Here is a 21,711-nt window from a genome sequence, read left to right as displayed (position 1 = left end):
TTTCCATTATTATCTCTAGTTTTAATTACCATAAAATAATTAGGATTATAATCCTTAGTAACCTTAATTTCTAGTGAAAACCTAACTAGTAAGCAATTTTGAACTGTCCCATATTAGCATTTTCCATAATTTTAAGACTTTTTTTAAATTAACAGATGCAAATATATCTAGCTACTCTATGCCATATAAAAACAAGATGCCAAAATATATAAACTTATGCTTAGTAATTAATATTTTTAGTATTTTAACTTATTCAGAAATGACCCAGGCATCTAGTGAGTGCCTCTTACTTTATTTCACCTTAAGGTTTCAAGTTTTTAAAAAATTTTTTGAACATGTAGAGGTAATTTATAAATATTTATCCTTTTATATTTACCTGGTTTACTCATTTTTAACAATTTTGTTTGAATTGCTTCTGAAAAACAAAGCTAGCCTTCTCTCTCTCTCTCTCTTTTTTTTTTTTTTTTTTTTTTTTTTTTTTTTTTTGCAGTGCTGGGGTTGAACCCAGGGCCTTGTGCATGAAAGGCAAGCACTCTACCAACTGAGCTATATGCCCAGCCCCTCTCTTTTCTTTAATAGTGGCACCAAGCTAAAACTCTACCAAGCAGCCTTGATCTAACCAAGTTTCTGAGAGTCCAGTCATCGTTCCCTCATCAGTACCTCTACCCCAGAAGTCCTGGGTCCCCTGTACCCATGTGGCATCCAGGATAGCTACAAAGGGCAAGGCTAGCTGGGTCCTTGGTTCACACCCCAGACATGCCCAGAACAGGAGATGGGCAGGTGTGAAGACAAGGTCCTGAATATCTGACTCTTTCCAGCATGGCAAGGAGGCTGAACTGGGCCAGAGAACACAGAGGGGGCCCTACTGGGTCTGGACCCCTGACTCCTGTGGCTGGCAGCCCAGGTGCCACAGAAACATACATGTGCCTAGGCCTTCCCAGACCTGAGAAGCTCAAAACTAAAGACAAACTCAAAGCAAAATACACACAAGGCCTCAGAGGGGCCAGCAGCTGGACCCACAGTTTCAGGTCATTGACAAATCAAGTAAGTATCAAAAATATCACACAGTCAAAGAAACTGAAAAGCAAAAATCAAAATGTCAAACATATTTTCTTTTTTTCTCTCTTGGCTGATATGCATCAAGGAATCCACTCTTATTGGTCATTTCTGCTCCTAGACTCACAGTTTCATGGCCTTTGATATCCAGGAGATAAACTTACTTAAATTTACATTTAAAAAAACGTGTGTATTGTAATTAAAGACTTGATTCAAACATTGAAAATTCAAACATTTATGTTTTTTTCTTTAAGTCAGTCAGTGCCTTTTCATGTATTTTGATGACAAATCACATACATGTAACACACACCCAGACAGGATCTTACAGTTTTCATTGATTCTTCATTGTCAGTTTTTAAATAGTTTTCTTCTACTTAAGTGCACAAGAAAATAAAGCAAAGAGGATAGACTAAACCCCTGCAAATTTCTTAAAGCCAGAGTTCATACCTTTTGTAGTACTTGCCATTTACTGCTAGTTTCTGTCCAACCCTGTCAAACATCTGCGACCTGAGTGGACCCAATACAGTTTAATTATCAGGTCTAGTACAATCCTGAACCAGTACAGTTCTGTCACAACTTCCAATGATCATACACTCTGTCACAAGGTAAATTAACCCCAGATTTGAAAGCAAAAAATGGCGTGCTAAATGCAAAAAAGAAGAAAAAAATGAAAACAGAGTCCCCCTGCAGTGAAATTCACCCACCCACCACCTACTTTCCACACAGATACACAAATGCACTGCAGGATTAACATCTCCAGGGATAATCATTAATCAGTGGGGATAAGGAGCCAGTCAAGAGTCCCTCCTGCTTCTTACACTTCAGGTTTATCCTTTAAGTGGACAAAGTTATTGTATATGCTACAATATACCTTGATAACATAACCCTGTAACCTGATCTCTCACTTCTGTTGCCTGGGAGCACCTCCCAAATAACTTCTACACACACATCTTTGTCTCAGACTCTGATTTCAGAAAATCCCAGTTAACACATGAGGCTGTATTAGTAAATTAATAATATATATAATAAATTATTATATATTATGCATATATAAAATATTATTATTATATATTATGTATAGATGTACATATAAGATGTTATCTGAAACTCTTGGTCAGAAATTATGAATATATTACACAAAACCCCAGACTAGGGAAATAAAAGAAATATGAGACCTCTAAGTGCAGTGGTCTTAACTCTTCATGATTCCAAAGGTCAACAGATGTGTGTCTGCATTGTGTTTTAAAACATGCAGACATGTCAGCTAACATTCTTCCTTACCCAGCAAGAATATGCAGATAAAAACTAGCACTGAGCCACTACAATTTAGCCGAAGTGGATATTTCTGCAAACGCAGCATTTCTTTGTGGGCTTTGCTGTGGGGAGAACAAACCTTCACTCAGAACAGCTGCTATACTTGGTAGAACCTGCCAGGTTGTGGTCTGCAACTCTCAGAGACGTTATGCACTCTGACCTGCTTTCTTCAGCCCTTTCCGACTCCAGACCCCTGAATGTGTTAAGCAAAGCTGTGAGTTGGTAGCTAGGCTTCAAAATCGCAACATTAGCCTGGGAGAGTTAATACCCCTCAAAGTACTAAATTTTCTCCTAGGGAGTCATGTGCTTGTTGGTAGGAAATAGATGACTAAGCAATAATTATCAACCCCATGAGATGATTCTCACACAGGGAAGCAAACAGACCTAGAGGATAACGTGCACTTCAAAGCTTGCTGTAAAACAAAGGAGGCAAGCAGCCTTTTCTTGAATATTGGAGGATACATCATGACATCACTTTTTTATTCTGTGATTAGTGTCGTATGTTTTCCCCAAATATGATAGGGTTTGTTTTCTGGATTTCATAGCAAATATTTCACACTTGTAAGTATTGAGTAATAGATTCAAATGTAGTTGAGTGCAAATGCTGTCTACCCTTCACTTTCTCTTAAAGAGGATACCATGAATAAGGCTCCTTCTACATTTTTGGTGTTGGCACGCCATTATATTTGTGTTTCCATTCATAGCAAAAATGTCAATTCTGTGAAATATAATTGTAAACACCTTGAGTAAAAAGTGTGCTTCTACCTTAATTAAAACACAAATCAATATGTCAATCAACATACATTTATTAAATATTCCCTGTAGAGAAGATGCTGTCCCAGCCATAGCAGAGTGTAGAGATGAGCATAATACCAGTTCACTGATTTTAGAGAACTATGATTTTATTCATGCTTTTAGCATTAGGTACATTTATAATAAAGAATTATATTAATAGAGCCTAAGAATTCCAATTGCTAAGGATCATATAAAAAGAAAATTTTAGAAATCATTAAATTTTTTTAGTATCTAAGCCTTTCAGTCTTTTCAGAATGCAAATTTGTGTATGTTGCCTTCACAGTGAATTTAACGTACTAAAATTTGTATTCAAATGACATTGTTTCTCTTTGAAGCTATAATACAGTAATGTATGAAACTAAATTCCACCTTTTCAAAACTGCTCTTTCTAATCATTTCAACATTTTATACTCCACTGACCTATCTTCTATTTTCATGAGAGGAGCAGGGAAGGATGGAAGAAGGGAGGAACAGGGGAATGAAAGCGACCTAAATATCCTTTGTACTTATATGAATATACCAAGAGTGAATTTCACCTTTATGTATATCTATAAGGTACTAATCTAACGTAAACTAAAACTAAACAGAAGAAACACCAGTAGAATAGAGGGAAGGGAACAGGTGGAGGGAGGATGGAAGGGAAAGGGAACTGAACTAAAGCAAATAATATTCCATGTTTGCATGATTTATGTCAAAATGAACCCTAATATTGTGGATAACTCTAATACACTAATAAAAAAACTAAAGCAAAAAAAATTTTTTTCTATAGACCATATAGTCATAGGGAGTGATGTCAGATTCCTGGTTTTGAAGATATCAAACGCATGCACATTTGGACATTTTCTTGAACTAAGTCCCCAAAGTGAAGCAGCATGTTTCAGGACAGCTCAGGTGGAGGTGCTGCCAGATTAGTGTCAGGGATTTGCCAGGGGTAGGTAGCATCACTCTTCCAGAAGGCTCTGGCCCTCTTGAGCCCCAGCAGATGTCATATTCTTTGTTTATATTCTATTCGGCATTGCCCTTCTGGCTGGGGGACACCCACCAAATGGAGATAACTCTAAAAACATAAATGCAGAAGAAATAGAAAAGTTAAGAGACATAAGTAAACAGTTCAGACTTAAGGTTTAGTCCATTGGAATTGTCTCTAAAAGGTATGGAGCTTCAGTTGGGGAGTACAGGAACTGTTTGCATTGGTGAGCTTCACATCAAGCCTCAACTTTAGCCTTCACTGAAGAAGCAGAAAAAGAAAATACTTTTATTCTAATAACAATCTCTTCAGATTCACACACCCAAGTCCATGGGCCCGCTTGCTGTCTACCCCTTCACTTTCTCTGGCTAAAGAGGATACTATCAATAAGGCTTCTTCTACATTTCTGGCTTAAAAGCTCTAATACCTCATTTGCAATTGATGGCTGAGATCTCTATGTGTGTAATAGGTATTTAAAAAAACTTCCAGAGTTGATATAAACCATGATTACAGTGTACTAACGATCATGATGTTCCAAAAAGACCTTTGTGGGTTTCAAATATTGTGACTTTTTTCTCCTGAGTTATGAACAAAGTATAGATCTGTGTGGGGGTGAGAGGAGGTCAGTGTATTGTTAAGAATACAAAAAGGATTTTTGGCACTTAGGGGATTGGAAATGAAAAGTAACCCTTCTATAGACTGAGGGTTTGGAGGGTGGTAATGGGGAGCCCTGAAAGAGGAGGTATATCAGTCTGTTTTCAGGTTTGAAGACAGCAGGGCACAGAATGGGCTCCTTAGTAAGGCGATTCTCAGGGGAGTTGATAGAATGAGGAGCAGGGTTCCCACGAGCCTACTGAAATTGCACTCACAGTTTTGTATCAAGAAATATGTACTTTTCTAGAAGGGGATCCAAAGTTTTGTGAAAAGATTTTTTGAATCTGTGACCCCCAAAAGATAAATGGAATAAAAGCAGCCAAACCAGTGAAAATCCACTACAGTAGCAAGAGTGTGCTCGAAGTGGTCATTTCACAAATGCTCAAGATGGAACAGTCTCCACTTGCCAGGATCAGGACCCTGCTGCCAATCACAGATTCATGAATGCTTCATAGTATTTCCTCATCGTTTGGTTCATATTGAGAGGGAATGGAAGCTAAAATAATAAAACACTGGTAGAACATTTGCTTAGAACCCCATGAGGCCCTTGGTTTGATCCCCAGAACCTCAACATATAAAATACTGAGATATCTGAAAATTAAAATTGGGGAATTCCAGTGTTTGACTTTTTGCTACTAGGGCAGGTGAACTCCTGAGGGGCAGCAGGTTTCTAAGTCCACTGACCTCCCTCTGCTTGACTACAGAGTGTTCAGACACTCTTGATGACCCATTCCCTCCTTTTAAGAGGTTGGAAATTTGAAGGTCATTTCTTACATTTGTTGATCACCTCATTTTACAATTTTTTAAAGCAATTCCATCATTGATCTTTCTCTTCCTAGAATAAGGATTGTGAAATGAACTGATTGAGATAATGAACATTTACTTCAACTCATACTTATTTCAAACTGAGGTAACATTTTAATAATGTTCTAAGTGTCATCAGAACATAAATAAAATGTACACAAACTTGTACAAGAAAGTATAGCTAATGGAATTCTTATGTATGAAGAAAGTACTAGGAAAAAATTTGCCTAAGGAGCTGATCAAAAATATTGATCTCCATGGTTTTGACAAATGTCATCTCAATGAATAGGCAAACATTCTTGTGTTCTCTCGCTGGCAGAAAAATAGCTGGACATTGTCAGTACTGGAAAAAATTGTGACATCTAACTCTGTGGGCCAGGAACTAGTATTTGGAGTCTCTTAAGCCTGGCTTTGATCTTCATTTTGCCAACAACACTGAAGGCAGCTGAGGACTTGGTGAGAGATGGTTTTGAGTTGCCTTTCAATATAAGATTTTGAGAGTTCTTCATCACTAATAGTTACTTACACTTAAAAGAGAAGTGCAAAAGAAGTCTAAGGAAAGTGCTGAAGTGTGTATATTTGAAATATATTTTATGTCACTTATACACCTATGTAATTTCCACTGAAATATCAAGAGTTTTAGTTATCTTTGGTACATTAGCCTTACTATATCAAGAATAAATCAAAGCATAACATTGTTATGTGAATAGCTCTGAGCTTGTACTGCTTCACTTCTGTTTAAATAGCACCTTTAGTTTACAGTTTTAAAAATGACTTTCAAACATTTGGAATTAAGTTGAACTTCCCCTTATTGCTTATGACAGGAGTCTTCAAAGTGTGGTACCCAGACCAGGAGGAGCAAAAGCACTTGGAAATTATCAGAAATGCAAATTATGGAGACCCCTCCCCAGAACTACTGACCAGGAGCTCAAGGGATGGGGCAGTAGTCTATTCTGCAAGACCTCCAGGTGATTCTGAAGCTCCTGACAGTTTGGGAGCCACAGGTCTAGAAGAACAGATCTGCAGAGGAGTTAAATGGCTGTATACTTGTTGTTCAGAGGTAGCTGTAAGGTGTAAAGTCACCACCTTTTCATTTCTGCTTTCTGGTTTTATTGGGAGCTGATTTTTTTTTTTTTCCCATGCTATTGCTTTCAACATGGACCAAGAGCTGTGACTTGCATCAAAAATAGATGGTTCACTTTTGTACCAAAGAAAACATTCCTTTCTAGGGAAACAAGGTCAAATTTAAGGCCATGTTTATTTAACCCAAGGAAAAGGGTAAAAATTGGTAAATCCACTGAGGAGCCCCTAACACTGAAAGTAGTGGAAACACCATTAGGTCCCGGCATAGATTAGATTTTGAATTAAGGGAACCAGTGTATTCTTAGTCTGGTTTCATCTAAGGCACATGTGCAGATTAGGAGAAAGTGAAGGGATCAGTCAACTCATTCCTAGAATTTAAAACCAAGGGTTAGAGCTTATATTAAATCTGAAGGTTGTCATGATAGTCAAGATACTGAATACACTTACCTGTTTTGGTAATGGGTCCAAAAGACTACAGTCGTATTTATAAAGTATTAAAATAATACATATTTGAATCTCTAACAGAGCAAACCATCTGGAAGAAAAATATAAAACTGTTACTTAGTTGTGAGAGATATAAATACCTACTACTATCAGAATATCTAGAAATTATATATATGTCAGAGCAAATGTGCTTTTTATCTTTTACTAATAAAAGGATAAACTAAGAACTCACTATTTTCTCTCTTACCACCACATACTCATTAGGGCAACTGGTGTGATGAAATTATGTAGATGTGTATAAAATGCTTTACAAGTGGAAGTGCTTAATAAATAAAATTCCCAGGCCTGCCCCCTAAGTTTTAGATCTGTGCTTTTCAATACTGTAGCCATTAGTTACTTAAGGCTATTTAAATTTAAATACCTTAAATTAAACAGAATGAAAAATTCAGTTTCTCAGTTACACTGGCCATATTTCAAGTGTTCAGTATCCCTAAGTGACTGCAGGCTACCATGTTGGATATATTTAGAGCATTCCTGTGATCCGTTGGACAGAAAGATCTATTGAAAAGTCCTGCCTGAGTTCAGAAATTATTGCCCAAACAGCCTACAAGCACCTCAAGAATCCCAGAAACTTCAAGTCCACTCTTCCTTGTCTTAAGAGTCCCCAGGTTTTTTGATTACACAGTCCTGGTAATAAAGTATTTGAGAATACCCCATAATATGTTGCTGTTCACTTATTTTAAATTATGTACATATATTACCGTATTAGTTTACTATCTATAATACACAAAAACAAATCTTAAAAAAATGAGAAAAGTGTCAATTGAATCCTTACTTTTCCTTGTATTTCATTGGGTAGACAAGCCCTTTTAGGAGTCAGAGTCTAACTGGATACAGTTAGTACAATGGGCCTGAAAACTGGAAATCATCATATAGACTCTGTCCTCTCCATCACCCTCCATATCTAAGTAGACACCATGTGTTTTATTGATCTCCTAAACAGTTCCTTAGGTCCTCTCCTTAATCTCTCATCTCCAGTTCTTCCATTGCTCCCTCAGTGTAATTTCTCATCATTTATTTTCTAGATTACTGAATCAGTTTAGCTTCCTCTTGGTCTCTTTCATTTCCTTCCTCCATCCTTCACTTTACCACTGGAGTGAACTTTCTAAAACACACATCACTATTTCCTCATTTCTCCTCCTGCTCCTCTCTCTCTCTCTCTCTCTCTCACACACACACACACACACACATACGCACACACACACACAACTTTCGATGCTTCCTATTTCCAGCTAAACACCACAGAAGAACATGATCAGTTCATGATGATCCACCTGCTACCTATCTCTGCAACCTTCTTTCCTCCAGAGTTACGACTTGACATTCATGCTCTTGTCACACATAATTACCTGACTTCCCTGAGTGGGATGCTCTCTGCTGTGATCTGCTGTAAGCCTTTTTCCTGTGTGAGGCTCAGTCTCCTCTAGAAGCATTCCCTGGTCGCCCACTTCCTCTCCATTTCTATGGCTGTTTACATCTCAGCCAAAGCTTCTACTGCACTAAACAGTGATTACTTAAGAGCCATCTCTCTTCTACAGTAGGAATTGTATTGTTGGACCTTAACATAGTATTAAATAAATAAGTTTTAAATAAATAAATGAATAGATGATAGACAGTAATGTCTTCCATAAAGGAAATTCAGTTTCCTATCCTTTCAACCCTTCTCTGTGTTTCTGTGGCACTTTACACATCCCTCAACTGACGCCCTTATCCAAAAATCCTACTGTATCCTACCATAGTTTAGTCATTTGTATTTGTTTCCTCTTATAGACTATAGTTTCCATGAAAAGCAGAAACCATGTCTTATTCACCTTATTCTTATTCATCTTTGTACCTTCAATATTTGTTAATGCAATGAGTGAATGAATTAAGAGGAATGATCTGACATTCATGTCAGATAGTTAGCTTGTTTCCCCATTGATGTTCTTGAAACATCTTGGTGACATTTTATTTCAAATGAAATATGGAGTACTCCAGGTATTATTATAATCAACTTGGACACCATATCAAGTTTTCAGGAATATTTATGATGCAAATTTAATCCTCTTTACTTGTAAATGTTGAAGATAATTTATTCCATAACTGTGTCAATGTCTATGAAAAAGAACATGCTGATTCAGATCAAATTCAGCAGGGACTCTAAGAAAAAGCAACTGTGCTAATTTGTGTGAAGGTTCAAAATTTCTCACACCTAGGTTTTTGTCAAACTTATAACAAGTTAGAGCTTCCACTCCTACCCATGATGAAGTAACAGAAGTCAGTGTTGCCTTCTATCTTACATAACTCATAAACTAGGGAAAATCCACAGTGTATGATAAAGATCACCAAGAGAATTGTAAGACGTGGGGAGAGCCCTGTGGCTGCCCCCATTTGCAGCTTATGGCAGTTTCCAGGCTAGGGTATGAGCATGGGAAAACCCAGGCAAGTCTTAGAGTATTGTTAAATTATGGAGACAGAGATCAAGATTTGGGCAAGCTAAAGAGATTAAATTTGTAGGGAAGAATATAGAGGAGGGAGTTTCATAGAGAATAAGAACACTTCGGACATCTGGACAGAGGTCTCCATGAGTACTTGGCACAGTACTGATCTCTGTATGTGTTAGAAGAAACTACTGAGACTGGAGATGAATGATGGAAATACAGACAAGTTCAATAAGCTAAAGAAGTCCAGAACTTACACAAAGCATAGATTATGCCCAACAGAGAGAAGAGAGATATTGCAGCCCACAGGCCACTGTGTGGAGTCATAAAAGGGTATCGTCTTAGTTAGTAGTGGTATTATATTATCCTATGTTAAATGCCACTCTGGATTTAACTTAAAGCTTAAAGTCAAGGTTTGAAAAAACTTGGTTTTCTAAGCAACTACATGCCATAATAAAGTCTAAAACTAAAAACTAAAAATAAAATAAAATCTAGCATTCACGAAAATTAAACTTCATATCTTGCATCTGTTTAAAAAAAAAACCAGTGTTCCTAGAAGTAAACCCACATGTCTATAGCCAACTGATCTTTGACAAAGATGCTGCAAACATGTACTGGAGAAAGGATAGTCTATTCAATAGTACTGGAAAAATTGGATATTCACATGCAGAAGAAAGAAACCAGGCTCCTATGTCTCACCCTATCTAAAAATGAACTCAAAATTGTTTGAGGACATAAATGTAAGATCTGAGACTATGAAACTACTAGAAGAAAACAGGAGAAATGCTTCAAGAAATTGGAGTGAGCAAGAAGGCTTGCTTTGTTGTTGTTGTTGTTTATAAGACCTCAAAACACAGCAAACTAGCCAAAGAGATAAATTGGATTTTATCAAGTGAGAAAGCTTCAGTACAACAAGAGAGACAATTATCAGACTGAAGAGACAAAGTACAGAATGGTAGAAAATATGGGAAACTATGCGTTGTACATTGTGTTATCAACCAAAATATATAAAGAACTCAAACAAAGCAACAGAAAAAAATAATTCGATCTGAAAATAGGCAATAGAGTAAAATAGATATTTTTCTAAGGATGATATACAAATGCCTAACTGGTATATGAAAAATGTTCAATATCACTCATCATCAGGGAAATGCAAATCAAAACTACAATGAAGCATAACCTTGCTCCAGTTAGAGTGACTGTTGTCCAAATAACAACAAATAAGTGCTGGTGAGAACGTGGAGAAAGGGGAACCTTTGCATACTAAACCGTTGGTGGGAATGTATGACCACTGTGAAAACAGTATGGAAGTTCCTCAAACAAAAAAAAAAAAAAAAAAAAATTAAAAGCAGAACTAACATATGATCCAGCAATCCCACTACTGAGTGTATATCCAAAGAAAATAAAATCAGCCTGTCAAAGATGCATGTTTATTGCAGCGGTATTCACAATAGCCAAGAAATGAAAACAACCTAAGTGTCCATCAACCTTTGAAGTGATAAAGAGAAAGTAATTGATTTACAAAATAGAATGCTAGGCAACCATTAAAAAAGGATAAAATCATATAATTTCATACAATATGGATGAAACTGGAAGTCATTATGTGAAATAAAATAGGCTCCACATAAAAGACAGGTATCATATAATCTCATTCAAACTAAAATTTTGATCTTATTGAATTTGAGAGTAGAATGGTGGTTACCAGCGGCTGGGGAGGGAGAGTTAGAGGGAAGGGAAATGGTTGATTAGTGGGTACTAGTTTTGGTGTTCTATCGCATGGTAGGAAGACTATAGATAATGATAACATGCTGCATATTTTTTTAAAAAAATTAGAAGAAAGGATTTTGAATGTTTTTACCATAAACAAATGATAAATATTTGAGGAGATAGTATTATCCTGATTTGAACATTACACAATTTATATATGTATCAAAACATCACAAGGTACTCCATAAATATATGTAATTTTAATATATCTATTGACGAGAACAAAATTTTGCCTAAAGGAAATAAGAACATATGACCTAAGCAAGAGAAAAATCATTCAAAAGAAATAATGAGCCAGGTGTGGTGGCATGTGCCTATAATCCCAGTGGCTCAGGAGGCTAAGGCAGGAAGAGCAGAAGTCAGAGCCAGTCTCAGAAATTTAGCAAAGACCTAGGCAACTCAAAATATTTTATTTTGTCTCAAAATAAAGTTTTCAAAACTTTTGAAAACTACAACTGTGACTCAAGAAGCTGAGAAAACCCCAAGCGGAAGGAATATAAAGAAAACAATGCCAAGCCAAATCATAATCAAATTGCTGAAGACCAGAGAGGAAAAAATATTTTTTTAAGCAGAGAAAAAGACACAAAGAATAACAAAATTAAAGCTGACACAGACTTTTCATCTGAAACTATGCAAACCAGAACACAATGGATCAATAGGTTTAAAGTGGTGACAGAAAAAATAAACCATCAGTGTCTAAAGAAAAGGAACTAATAAAGTTCTTCATAATAATGAACTAACTACTGTCAAAGAGGCCAGCAGGCTTGATAATTTTGTGATAATTTCCTTGTTAAGGATTTAGATTGCACCATGTATTATTGGGAAAAAAGATTATTGTCTTTAGAAATACATGAAAGTGACAGAGAGGGAGGGAGAGAGAGAGAGAGAGAGAGAGAAAGAGAAGGAGGTTGACATAACCACTCAGTAGAGAATTTGGAGAATTAGCATTTGGACAGACTGTAAGGACATGGTGTGCCTGTGTCTGCTGTGGGCCATTTGAAGAGTTTCACTTCCAAGAACAACCATGGAAAGTCCTGTTGAAAACCTCCTGTGTAATTCCATTCTCAGAAATTCAGAAATGTACTAATGGAGGAAGGGAGATGGCTCCTGGAATAGAATCAACTTCTCAGGGGAGAGATAAGGCTAAAAAGAGGGTGGAGCTGCCCTGTGGCTATTTTGCTGGAGACACAAGCACAGTGCCATGTAAAGAAGCACACAGCCAGAACAGGAGGCTTTTTGTTAAGTGCTTCACTTAAATACTTTTCTCCTGGACTACAGGTAAAGAAACATTTCACCTACAGAACTATTTCCCTACCTGTATTTTCCTTTTGTTATTAACCTCAAAAATTCAATAAAATCTGATGCACTTACACTATCTTGTTTGATAGTGCAGTGAAGAACAAAGGAATGAAATGGCAGAAGCATGACAGTTTATGCCCCTCTGATGGTGAACACGTGAGAGCAGAAGCATCCCATTTTTAATGAGGAGGTGGTGACACACAGAGTATCTACAGCACAACAAGATCGCAGAGTACCTCACACGTCAAGGACTGAGTAGACTACAGGGCATGAATGTAACACACCTGTCTTTCCTCCATGGTAACAATGAACTGACACTTTGACTATTCCCTGAGAGTTCTTCCCAAGTAAGATCATTCGTTCATTTCACATTATGCCTTCATGTGCTCCATCTGTTTCTAGGGACTGACGTTATCCCAGTAAACAAAAACTATAATCATGTTCTCATTGAGTTTAAATTCCAGTAGAATGTATACTAGAAATTACAAATAAGACAAGGGGAAAGTGAGTGATGGAGGTTTGGGTTAAAATATTGTGGATAAGGAAGTCCTCTCTGATGGAGTGACATTTCAGCAGGCCCTGAAGTCAATCAAGAGAGTGAGTCATGTGAGTATCTTGGGTAGGGTATTCCATGCAGAGGAATTACAAGCTGCAAAAATGTAGAGAGAGGAGAATGAGGAACAATGCAGAGGCTGGTGCTGCTGAGATGACCAAGAAAGGTGAAGGTCAGAGAAATACTGGAGTTATATAGAGAGTCTTGTGGGGCGTGTTAAATATTCCATTTTATCCTGTAAGATGGAAAGCCACTGGACACTTTCAAACAAATTGAACAAGTTCTAAAAGGGTTATTCTGGGTACAACATTGATAATAAAACATAGGGTAATGTGGATGGAAGCTAGAAAATTGATAGGAAGCCATCACAATTTTCCAGACAACAGGAAGTAATGATGTAGGGCAGAAATGACTGTGAACTAGAGTGTGGATATATTCTGTAGGTTGGACTGATAGTTTGCATTGTAGATGTAAAAGACATAAAGGATGAGCCCAAAGTTTTTAACTTGAGAAAATAAGAAGGTATAGGTGCCATTTACCTTGACAATAGGAAAAACTGAAGGAGGAGTAGGTTGAAGGAACTGTAACCTGGAGCTGAGTTCTGCACTTCGGGATAGCTTTCTATAGATCAACACCTTTGTGATGTACAGTGGAGACATTGAATGGAAGCTGCGGAAATGAGCCTGGGAGGTAGAAGGGGCTCACTCAGGGCTGAAAATATAAGAGATATTAATACAGGACTTCTCATTATTCAGACAAGTATTTATAGCCAGGGGACAGGATGTGATCACTTGGGGAGTGAGTTAAACAGAAAATATAAGAAATCTGAGGACACAGCCCTGGCACACTCTGAAACATGGAGGTCAGGAAGGTGAAGATGAGCGAAGGAGGCTGAGAAGCAGTCAGAGGTCAGTGGGGTGGAGTAGCAAAAACAAGGTGGTGTCTCTGAAACCCCTTGAGGAAAGCGTTCAGGATGGCAGGAGCCAAGCTACCAAATGGAAAGGTGGCAAGGAGTACTACATGTGAAATCAGACACTGAAGTTCCCACTTACATAGTTGCCAGCACTCAGCTTACTTCCTACAGGTCAGTTGGGTGAGGTCGCTCTTCCAGATAACAAGGCTGACATTCTGCGTTCAGTGGAGGGCAGTGACTTCCTGATCATCAATATTTCCTTGATGGTGCTTGAAAAGCACCAGCTAATTTTGCACTGTGTGTTGCAGAATGGTTTTGTAGGTTCCATATTTTATCCAAACAAATCCTATCTTTTACCATTGTTTAAAGCCCTCTCTAATCTTAGAGTTCTATAGACCACTGCAGAGATTCCCAGCTTCTCTGAGCTCAGCATCCTAGGTTAGGAGACCCCCTGGCACTCTGCCTCTCAAGTCCCTACATGGACTGCAACAGGTCATATGGACAAAACAGTTTTGAGGGACAGTGTCAGAGTAGTTCAAGTGGAAAAGGTGCAGTAGGCAGAGGGACAGATTAAGAGAGGGTCTGGAAATACCAGGGGCCTGCAAGTCATCTACTCCATGCAGAGGGTGAAGTGATGAGAGTCAGAGTAGACAGTGTTCATAGAGGAATTGAAATGTGCTATGTGACAGCATTGTAACTCTGATCCTGAGAGTGCTATAGACAGTGAGTAGATTGCATGTATTGACAAATTATATCTAAGTTTGAAAATGAGGTTTTTTTAAGCATTATCACAAGAACACATCCTCAATAAATACTTGCATCATTGAAAGGGTTTGCTAACGTCCATGGTAGCCCACTCCTGTAATCCCAGTGACTCAGGAGGCTGAGGTAGGAAGGAGGATTACAAGTTCAAGGCCAACCTCTGCAACTTAGTGAGGCCCTCAGCAACTTAGCAAGACTCTGTCTCAAAAATAAAAAATAAAAAGGGTTGAGGTCGTGGCTCAGTGATTAAGCACCCCTGGGTTCAATCCACTGAATAAAAACAAAGCAACCAAACAAAACCAAAAGGATTTGCTAAGCAAATGAGGAATGCTAACAAGATCAACATTCATACTGAAGAGTACAATTTTTAATCATTTTGGAAACACCATGTATATTTCAATTAGAAGTAATTAGAAATAGAGGTTATCAAAGCTGAAGGGGTGTTCAGGGAGATGTAAGTCAGTTAGGAGGTAAAAATTGAAGAGATCTATTTTACCTCATGGTGACTACATTTAATAATAATATACTGCATATTTGAGAATTACTAAGAGAATAGATTTTAAATATTCTCACCCAAAAAGTGTTTTAAGTATGTGAGATAATATATTTGTCAGATATCTTGATTTCACAATATATTTGTATCAAAGTAGTACATTGTACACAATAAATGTATTCAATTTTTCTTGCCAATTAAAATTAATAAATTAAAAAGAACATTATTAAAAAGAATCTAAAGAAAAAAGTAGAATGAGAAAAAAGGAATGATAGAAAATTTCCCCCCAAAAGGAGAGAATTAGAAATAATATTTACCCATTCATTAAGATACTTTCCCACTACAATCCGTAAGGCAGCATTTTCTTAATTAATTTTAGTCCCTGTGATGTCTTAAAAATGATAAAACTACCTTCACCTTAAAGATTAAACTGTAACAGGCTTCTAACCAATCATGCTGTGCATTCTGAATTAGTGAGGCTTTACTATTTTTTTCTTTATGTTTTTAGTATTGTTCATTTGATTATACATTGATATTACTTACTTAAATAGTATTAATATTAACATGACTATTTGTATTATTTAAAATATTTTGCTATCTCAGTAAAAACAAAAGTTGAATTAATAATGCAAGAAAATATATTGAAAATCTTATTTTCCCCAAATCCAAATACCTTGATATTTTGGTAGAATCATTTCAATTATCCACTTAAGTTATTTTGTTGGCAATGGCAAAAATAAAAATGCTGTGTGTTTTTTAAGCCTTTACTATGTTATTAAAGTTTGCTCAATGTCTAAAATACCAGAAACTTTTAATCGAACTTCAGAAGCTTTTTAAGATCAAAGAAAAGGGATTCATAAATCTGTATTTTTTAAGATGCTTTTCAGAAATCAGCTGAACTATGTTCATGTTAGGAATGTTTTCTTAATACTCCTAATGGTAAAACAGTAAAAATAATGAGGAATGGTATTTATAACAGGTTTATTTTTTACATTTACTGGAACAATATTGCCAATCTACAAATAAAACTCATTAAGATATAAACATGTTGAAAATTCCTCAAATAGTTAGAACTTGCATATTTTCCTCATTTGTAAATATTTGTTCACAGAATGCATGGAGAACAAAATCCTGCAGAAATGCACTGCTGGGAATGAGCAGGGAGAGATGAGACAGGTAACAATATAAGGTAACAGTCCGAGGCAGTGGAATAAGGCGCAGGTGGGAACAATAGGACTACAGAAATTGGGAGTCTGGAGAGAGCACCAAGGACTGGGTACTTGCAGGTGAAACTTGAGCTAGACCTTGAGGAAGGACAGGCTTACATAAATAGGCGTGTCGAGTGAGGGCATTTCAGAGCCAGCAGACGTCACCAGTGGGAGCGGAATGGATGTTCTGAAGTTGGGGAACAGCAAGTGGACCCTCTTGGGATGTACTCTCTGAAGTGTAGAAGGCACAACTGGTGACATGTTATGCACAGTCTGGAGTTCTAGGCTGAGGAGTATATCTGGCAGGCAGTTGCACCAGAGTCCTAACAGAGTGACAATCATAGGTCATTATTGAAAAGTAACTGCATGTGGTAAGTAAGGATAGATTTAAAATGAGACAGAATCAGGAGAGGGCTTAGAGAACAGCAATCACAGGATGCTGAGGGGATAAAAACTTGGTTTGGGAGGATGGAATAGACACAGAAGGCTCAAAAGGACCAGAGGATTACACCAAAATCCTCGTGTGTAGGGCAGTAATGATGCATCTAAAAGAAATCTAGAGAAGCAGGGTTAGCATAGGGGACATTAATAATTTTCACTTTAGATGTTTGATTATGAGACTGAGTTCCTCCCTCACTTTTAAAGAGAAGATCTTTCTCTTTTCCTTCTAGAAGTCATTGCAGGCAAAGCCAGCAAGGTTTGGAAAACTTACTGTTGCCAGGAGCAGAAGCTCTGAAGTGCATTCCTAGTTGCCACCAGCTGCAGCTTGTGAAAATAGAGTGACCTTGCGCTGGAACCTAGAGACGGCAGCACACAGAGTTTCACAGACACCAGGCGCTGACACATAGCTATTCAAGGGGAAGGAGAAGGGGAAGGGGAAGGGGAAGGACTTTCCCACAACCTTGTCCCACAAACACTCTTAGGAAGACAAAATCAACTTGATGGCAAGAGACAAAGTCATGCAGATCCATGATCCTTAAACTTCAGCATGTATCAGATCCTCCCTGGGGGTCTTGTCAATACACAGATCTCTGGACCTCAACCCAAAGTTTTTGAATCAGGACGTTAGGACGGGGTGCAAGAATTTACATTTTTTACAACTTTTCAGATAATATTCCTAGTGGTGGTCTGAAGACTACATTTACAGAACTGCTGAGCTAGAGGAAATTGACAAAGAGAAAGAAAAAAAATGTATGTTAAAGGAGTAACATTTAAACCTCTTAATTTTAATGCATAGTATCCAAATCACAACGACTATTCCAATCATACATGAAACATAGCTAGGGCAGCACATTTTTTGACTGGGAATAATGGTAAGGGCACAATCAGTGGAGTGTGCAGGAAAATGCTTTATGTTAAATAAAGAAAACAAGACACGAGGAGAAGAAGGGCATATGTTGGAAGAGGAAGAAAAGAAGGAAACATGAAAAAGAGGAGAATAGGAAATAATTACAGGCAGAAAAGGAGAAAGCAAATGGTAAAGCAAAGAGGAACGGGTTGGGGAACCCCGACTCTTCTTGAGATACTGTTTTCTGTTTCATTGAGATTGGAACTGGCTCCCAGGAAGGAAGTTTTCCAAACTGTAGCCAGGTTGGTGCCAATGATGATCCTACAGCTACTCCTCCTAGAAGGGAAACTCTCATATGTATGAGTTATTTGCTAGAAATTTGGGTACCTCTTTTTATACTTCCTCATTCAGGAAAAAGGGCCAAATGAATTTTTGTGTATGATGTTAGGTGAGGGTCTAACCTACCACCCAATGCCTTGCATATGGATGTCCAGTTTTCCCAGGACCATTGTTGAAATTATCTCCATCGATGGTTTAGCGTTCTTGTCAAAAAATCACTTCATTCCGGGGTTCTTGATTCCATTGGACCCTACTTTGGTCTTTATACCAGCACCACACTATTGTGGCCGTTTCCTTCTGTTCCTATACTGGTGGGTGTTTTTACCAGGACAGTTTTGACATTTGTCAAATGCCTTTTTTTGCATCTATTATGATGAGTATATGAGTTTTTTCCTGCTAATTCTGCTAATATGGTATGCTATGTTGATTAATTTTCATATGTTGAAACATCCTACCTTGCAGAGATAAATCCCACTTGGTCATGGTGCTTGATCTTTCTAATATGCTGCTGAGTTTGGTTTTCAAGTATTCTGTCAAGGATTTTTGCATCAATGTTTATGAGGAAAACTACAGCAGAGATTTGTTCTATAGTTTTCCTTTACTGTAGTGTCTTCATCCAGCTTTGGTGTTGGGTAACGGCCGAACTTATGGAATAAGTTAGGGAACGTTCTCTTCATTTTTTTAAGAAAAGCTTGAAGAGGACTGATATTAGTTATTCTTTCAATATTTGCTAGAATTCACTGTGAAACCATCAATTAAGTGCTTTTCTCTGCTGGAAGATTTCTGAATCCTGATTCAATCTCTAGTTAAGTAAGTCTATTATGATTTTCTCTTTCTCATGATTTGACATTGATAGTTGTATTCCTAGAAATTTTTTTTTTTTTATTTCACTGAGGTGACCCAATTTGTTGAAATTCTTGCTAATTTTCTGGCATTTGATTAGTCATAGCACTCATAATCCTTTTTGTTTCTATAGAATCAGTAGTAATGTCTATTTTTGATTTTATAACATAAGTCTTCTCTTTTCTCTTAGACCATCTAGTTGAAAAGGTTTGTCAGAAATTTTTTTTTGATATCTTCAAAGAATCAACATTTGGATTCATTGATTTTCTCTACCATTTTCCTTTCTGTCTTTCATTTATCTCTGTTCTAATCTTTTTATTTCCTCCCTTCTCCTAATTCTGGGTTTAGTGTGTTCTTTTTCTAACCTCTTAAGTTATTCACTTAGGTTGTTGATTTGAGATTTTTCTTAGGTTTTGACATAAGCATTTATAGCTATGAATTTTCCCTTTAGCATTGCTTACACCACATCCCATAATTTTTGGTACATTGTATTTTAATTTTTCTCTGTTTTGTAATTTTCTTGGTTGCCGAAGAGGGCACTAACTTCCATACACTTGTGTTTCTTTGGTGGTATTGTGATTCCTTGCTTTTTCACATTTTGTGTGACTGCCTGCACATTTGGGGGAGCAGTGACCTCTTCCAGACTTCCAGACTGGCCTCAGTGGGGAAAGGCTGTGGGTGACTAAGAGGGCACTGCCAGATGCTAAGTGGCAGCACAGTCCAGCTCTGCCAGCTAAGGTCCGTATCAGCCAAGACTACTAGGGTGCTTGACAGGTTGGGCTGTGGATGTCTATGACAGTGGTGTGGTGGTGGCAAGGGTCCTGGGGCCCTTACTGGCAAAGGCTGCTGTGATCTTCCTGTTTCTCTTTGCTTCTGAGTTGGGGAGGGGAGTCCTAGACAAAGTGCTTCCTCGTGGCACAGATCCTGGCATGTGGGAATGCTGCTGGCCCTGGTGGCACTAGGTTTTGGGGTACGGGCACTTTTCTGGCAGTCGTGGTGCCAGTGTTGGAGGCGTAGGTGTGATCAATTTTGTTTTGTGACATCCCCATAGCAAATGAAACTCAGACTCTGTATAAAGCACAAACGGTTTAAAAACCCATTAACTGATGTGGTTAAATATGTTCATGGAGTTCAATAACTCTTGAAAGAAACTTGCTTTTAAGAAAGTTGTACTACTCAATGCAAATAACATAATCAGACTGATTTCCTTATTGAAGGGAATGCATTGCTCTATGTAACTAAAAAAATCTTTGAGCTGGTACTGGCCTCCAACAGAGATCTCTCCAACAGCCAGGGACATTACCATGAAGGCAGTTTTCCTGGTGCTTTGCTCTGCCAATTTCATCCTAACATTGTCTGCTCTTATAGTCTCAAAATAGCTGTTGACAGTTTCTGGGTCCCAATGCCACTTTATTCATATCCTGGAGGAAATGACTATTTTTGACCCAGAAGCCTCAACAGAAACCCTGGTAATTAATTGTCATGCTTAAAACATCTGCCAATACCTAACTAAAGCAATCACTCTGGGAAGGGAAAGAGGGAGTAGGGCTAGAATGTGCCAACTGGCTTAGGGAGCAGAGGTCCCCCATGATAGAGCGGAGGGTAAAATCAGCACCCCACAACCTCATGGGTGTCCAGATGAAACTGAGAACTTCTGGGAAAGGAGGAGAAGGCATAGGTACAGGCGATACTGGGATGTAGTACATTTTAAATTTCAGTCTTCCTTTCTGAGAAAATAAGTCCTTTTTCTGAACCTTCCTCATTAGAGAACAGTTACTTGGTCTGATGAGGGGAGAAGGTGCACGGGGGCAGGGTCAGTATATTCACTCTGAAGGGGCTGAAGATCTATTTTGTAAATAAAAAGAAAAGGGGCTCCTTTCTGAAATTCTTGCTCAGAAAAGATGTTTTTTCCAAGCGCTAGTGCCTAAGTATTAAAAAGCACTCTCGGATTGCTTCTGTTCTTGACAGCCTTAAATCTTAGCCTCCTAATGAAGTGTCAGAGTGAAATGGCCAGGAAAATAATGACTGCAATTTTGCTGATGATTTCTGTGTTCCTTGAAGTGAGTCACTGCTCCTTAGCAAAGCAGGAAGAGGAAAGAAACACGGCTAAAAATTTATAAGGGATCCTGACAGCCTGGCTCAGTCCTGGAATAAACCACCTTCACCTTTCATTCCACCCTCGTTCCTAAACCCTTTTTATTCACCCTCAAGGACATGTGCACACTTAGTAAAACTAAGAAAACAATTGTGCAAATAAATATGAACATTTAATTATATTTAACAACTGGAGTTGAGGGGATACATTTGTTGATGTAACACATTCCGCAGAATAAAATGGATTTTCAATTTGTCATTAAACCCATGGCGGTTTGAATCTGCTCACTCCTCAAAAGCAATGATCTATTTTTATTTTTAAGTATAAAAGGGAGAAAACTACTTATAACAGTTCTCAAATACAAAATGGTGCAAAGATAATTTATTGAATAAGGAACCACCATTAAAATTACACTTTTTATTTGTTTATTTTTGGTACCAGGGATTGAACCCAGGGTTCTTTACCATTGAGTCACATTCCCAGTCCTTTTATTTTTTATTTTGAGACAGGGTCTCACTAAGTTGCTTAGCCTTGCTAAGTTACTAGCTATGAAC

General features: G+C 37.7%; 1 protein-coding gene across 4 annotated transcripts in view; it reads right to left on the bottom strand.

Annotated features, from left to right (window-relative positions):
• Window positions 1-2,315: 2,315 nt before the first annotated feature.
• CYP39A1 (cytochrome P450 family 39 subfamily A member 1) overlaps window positions 2,316-21,711 on the bottom strand; it is a 135,354-nt gene continuing 115,958 nt past the window's right edge. The window contains exons 13-14 of one of the 4 annotated variants that reach the window (XM_079147148.1): window positions 7,121-7,208; window positions 2,316-4,222 (exon numbers count right to left, since the gene is read on the bottom strand). In XM_079147148.1, the coding sequence (XP_079003274.1) occupies window positions 4,151-4,222; window positions 7,121-7,208 (160 nt within the window). In that variant the 3' untranslated portion in view covers window positions 2,316-4,150. The remainder of the gene's footprint in view (window positions 4,223-7,120; window positions 7,209-21,711) is intronic. The other 3 variants (XM_079147151.1, XM_079147149.1, XM_079147150.1) reach the window with 3 other exon arrangements.

Source organism: Sciurus vulgaris (genome assembly GCF_902686455.1).
Source record: "Sciurus vulgaris genome assembly, chromosome: 7".
NCBI classification, from domain to species: Eukaryota; Metazoa; Chordata; class Mammalia; order Rodentia; family Sciuridae; genus Sciurus; species Sciurus vulgaris.
The sequence above is the reverse complement of the archived record's forward strand: the minus strand, read 5'-3'. Positions and strand labels throughout refer to the sequence as shown.